The following is a 4654-nucleotide window of genomic DNA, read 5'->3' as shown; positions in this document are numbered from 1 at the left end:
TATAGAAAGGAAGAGACCAAGGATAGTTTTGTTTAAATATGGACATAGTAAAGTGATCATCACTCTTGTGGTTTCTAAATGAGCAAATTGTCCAACTGTATGTCTGTGAAATCACAACCATGAGTAGACTGATTTTCACTCTGGATTTATTGTACTAGATTGCCCCAGCTGATGGAAGTAGTGCGATCCAACTATGAAGCAATGATTGATCGTGCTCATGGAGGCCCTAACTTTATGATGCATTCTGGGATCTCTCAAGCCTCAGAGTACGATGATCCTCCAGGCCTGAGGGAGAAGGCAGAGTATCTTCTGAGGGAATGGGTGAATCTCTACCATTCAGCAGCAGCTGGCCGTGACAGTACCAAAGCTTTCTCTGCGTTTGTTGGACAGGTAGAGCTTTTGGAAAGAAAGGTGCTTTTTATTCAACATAAGTAGGATGTGATACCTCCAATATTAAAACTCAGTATTATGTACCTGTGATCAGACAGTTACCTCCATACTCATGTAAACCGAAAATATCATCATCATTTACCCCGTTAAATTGATACAGCTCATTTGTTTCATCATCGATCACTAAGCACTGAAGTCAACATTCCTACTTGTCCCCTTTAATTCTATTTATCTAATTTCAATTGTCATAGCTACAAAGTACAATGGGTCAAATAATCATGAAATTGCCAGGTGTGTATATAGTAATATTACTAGCTTTCGAATCATCAGTGATGAGATTATGAGCTAATAAGTAAAGTCCTCATAACAACCCATGTTTTAAAAATAAAATAAGAAAATACAACAAAACAGAACTTAAATATTTAAATGGTAGCACTTTTTATTGTATTTTCTAAAGTAAGTAGCTTATCTAACTAAAACTGATTAACATGTTCTTTTTGGGAAATAATTTTCAGTATTCACTCAATTTGATCTAAACTGAACTTTGAGATGAAGTGTTAGGAAAGAAGTCTGTAGCTAAAAACTAGGCTTGGCAGGAATAGTTGTGAATGGGATGAACAGGGAAAAATGTAGAAAGAGAGCCATAGTATCATTTAGCGTTCTGTTTTTTATCTCACTGGCGCTTTCAGCCACTATGGAGGGATTCAGACCCAGTAGTCAGTGTGTCCTAATCACATTACTTGGCCGCAAGAGTGGAACCTTTTTCCTGAACTGGCCTTAGAATTTCCTTTAGTAGAACTCTCGTCATGTTTGTTCAGGGAGATATATCTGCGGACTTGCCATTATACTTCTTCAGACTGAGACCAAAGCTTCGGTGTGCAGCAGAGAAAGATTACAGATTAGATCTGTTATCAAATAAATGACAATTGAATGTGGAAGAGCTGATTTGAATTTTAGGAGATAGAAATTGGATTTACTTTTCAAGATGAGTGTTACTTAGTCATACTAAGTAACTTCCTCTTTCAAGAATTCAGGGAATGAGAAAAAAAACATACCTATTGAAAAGCTGTTACTACTGCATGTTTATAGTTCGATTTCTGATTTGGATGGAAGAATTTTGAATCAATTGGCTTTTGAGATTATCGGTATTTCATGGGTATGGATGTGGCACCTGTCTCAGCTCTTCCTGCTGGCTTATTTATTAGCGCTCATTTCTTCTCCCCATTTGTAAAAGATAATGTATTCTACTTTTCTATTCTCTTTGGCATCTTTTTGAGAATTCTTTCTTATGTTCCATCTTGATTATAGCAGTATGTCCTTATTTTCTCTCCCCTGTTAACTTTTCAGATTTCAATGTACACAAGTCCCTTTGCTGGCCTTCTGTCTTGGCTAGGGTACATGATTGTCAATTCAGCTGTTTCATTGCTTATCAAGAGACAGTTAACGTTTCCAAGATAACAGTCAAGTGTTTCTTCTGGGCTTGGTTTCTTTGTTTAGTAAGCACTGACCTCTTCCCTCTGCTGCCTTAATGCTGTTATACTGTCTTCTTTCCTACTAGCCAAATAACTTTTGCTGCTTCACTTCCAGATCATATGTCATAAAGTTTGTACTTTATCCTTTTTGAAAAAATAAACTTGCCCTTTTACTTTATTTTAACTTAATTTATATTAAAATGGCTTAATGTACATTAAAATAACTGGGTATGTTCTGCAGGTATTTTCATTGGGTTCCTACTTATACAGATTATTCCTTGATTTTCCTGGTGAAGCTAGTTGGAATTTCAAAAACTTTGGTTAAGTCAATTGGGAGAAAATAAAGTATATATAATTTCATCTCCTTGTGGGGGAAACATATCTTGGACAAAATGTCTTATTATGACTTTTGTGAGCTATTAAAAGTTGGTTTAATTTGCATAGTTCATTTTCCAAATTATTTGGCTATGGACTACTGTTCAAAATTGCCATATTATTATCTTTCTCGGTTTCCACCTTCTCTGTTTTTCATTAAACTTAAAACTGGAACGATTGTGTCATGGGACCTTAAAGGCTAAGTCATTTTCATGGCAGCTTTTTTACAAAGTAAAAATTAGAAATGTGACAATAGGAATAAATGAGAGAATATTTTTTTTAAATGAAAATGAAAAGTTTGTGTGTATTATCTCATTGTGTCTTTATATTTTTGACCCTTGGTAGATGCATCAGCAAGGAATCCTGAAGACTGATGACCTCATAACAAGGTTCTTCCGTCTCTGCACTGAAATGTGTGTTGAAATCAGTTACCGTGCCCAGGCAGAGCAGCAGCACAACCCTGCTGCTAACCCCACTATGATCCGAGCCAAGTGCTATCACAACCTGGATGCCTTTGTCCGACTCATTGCCCTGTTAGTGAAGCACTCAGGGGAGGCCACCAACACTGTCACAAAGATTAATCTGCTGAACAAGGTCTGAAATCTTTCCTTGCCTTATTCTTGGTACACTGGAAGCCTATATCGGTGCTTCTAAAACCTAGGGCCCCAACTCTTTTCCAAAACTTTTTGTAATATCCCCTTTTCTGTATTGAAATCGAATTTATAGATAATAAGTAATAATCACCAAATTTTAAGAATATGATCCTTTAACTGAAAGACCCTGAAAAAAATCATAATGTATTTCAAATGCTAACTAAAAGGTATTTATTAGTATGAGATTTTATTTTATATGCAGAATTGCTGAACAAGATGGTCTATACGTGTTCACTGATAACACAGATTGGCAACTCAGATGCCACAAGTGACATTGCAATCTTTGTCTTTATTTTTCTGAAAAGGAACAAAGTACTGTTTTCTTTTGATTTATACAGTGCAATTCTTACGAATTTGCATAATATAAGAGTACAAAAAGAGAGTGTGGTCTTGGGTTATCATTATCAAATAGGTTATCATAATCTTCACTGTTAAGTGAGAAAATCAAGTGGAGCACAGGGCAATTCTTTGTATAGGAAATGCAGGACGTTTCTGCAGCCTTCCCTGGTGCCCATCTGCTAAGTGACAAGAGAACTAGAAACCATTTGCCTCTTGTAAACTTCATGTCAGACTAGAAAACTTAGGTTGTTGGATTGTAATAATGTGATAAAATACGATGTACCATGCTAATTTCTAGAGCTTTTGAAAAATCATTGGGCATCTATGGAGAGTGTACATGTCTGGTAGAAGGGTATTGAAATTCAAAGAAAACACGCAAAACTGTAGGCCAAATCGAATCAGTGTATGGCCCCTTTGGCTGTCAGTGTATAATTTTATATTCAAACTAGAGGCCCAGTGCAAGAAATTCATGCACAGGTAGGGTCCCTAGGCCTGGCCAGCGATCAAGGCTGATTGGGTCCTTCCTTTCTTCTGTGCTGCCCTGTGGTGGTCAGCACATGTCATAGCGAGCCATTGAACTCCCCAGGGGACACTTGGCATGTTAGCCTTTTTATATATAGATAGATGGTATATAATCATAGAGAGTGGTAAGTGAATTATCTTCATTATTTAAAACTCTGATCTTTGTGCTCTACAGGTCCTTGGTATAGTAGTGGGAGTTCTCCTACAGGATCATGATGTCCGGCAAAGTGAATTTCAGCAGCTTCCCTACCATCGCATTTTTATCATGCTGCTCTTGGAACTCAATGCACCTGAACATGTATTGGAAACCATTAATTTCCAGACACTTACAGCTTTCTGGTGAGTAGTGTTCAATAGAGATTTCCTAGTAAAGATTGCTGTTTTAGTATACTAAAATTTGAGAAGTAGAATAAGCTTATGGGTTTTAGGCATGCTTTATTCATAGTACAATTTGTCTACTTCTGTTTGTGTGTTCATTGTAAGTTAGACTGCTTCTGATAAAGATTTTCTTTTTTCAGCAATACATTCCACATCTTGAGGCCTACCAAAGCTCCCGGCTTTGTGTATGCGTGGCTTGAATTGATCTCCCATCGGATATTTATTGCAAGAATGCTGGCACATACGCCACAGCAGAAGGTGTGGCTGCAGTTTATCTCCTACAGACGAAGACTGTAACTACCTGGGGCTTATTAGCACTATTAGTCATTTATTAGTAGCCAGTTACACTTCTTCCAGGTTTAGTTGGGAATTCTTCTATTTAATGTGGAGTCAGGTCATGAGGATTACTTGACTGCCCCTGCCTGAATCACATTCCTCGGTGACAACATGGGATTGTGGCTCCCAGTCTGTCGTGAGCTACCTATGTCAATTTCTTACGGGCTTCTTTTTAAAAAATATATTTTT

At 37.2% G+C, this 4654-nt stretch overlaps 1 protein-coding gene across 1 annotated transcript in view; it reads left to right on the top strand.

Moving 5' to 3' along the window:
- CNOT1 (CCR4-NOT transcription complex subunit 1) overlaps nt 1-4654 on the top strand; it is a 71691-nt gene that overhangs the window by 56975 nt on the left and 10062 nt on the right. Inside the window, exons 39-42 of the mRNA XM_015558826.1 lie at nt 159-390; nt 2583-2831; nt 3927-4090; nt 4270-4387. Coding sequence (XP_015414312.1) covers nt 159-390; nt 2583-2831; nt 3927-4090; nt 4270-4387 — 763 coding nt within the window. The remainder of the gene's footprint in view (nt 1-158; nt 391-2582; nt 2832-3926; nt 4091-4269; nt 4388-4654) is intronic.

The sequence above is a fragment of the Myotis davidii genome, unplaced genomic scaffold, assembly GCF_000327345.1.
Source record: "Myotis davidii unplaced genomic scaffold, ASM32734v1 scaffold590, whole genome shotgun sequence".
NCBI classification, from domain to species: domain Eukaryota; kingdom Metazoa; phylum Chordata; class Mammalia; order Chiroptera; family Vespertilionidae; genus Myotis; species Myotis davidii.
The sequence above is the reverse complement of the archived record's forward strand: the minus strand, read 5'-3'. Positions and strand labels throughout refer to the sequence as shown.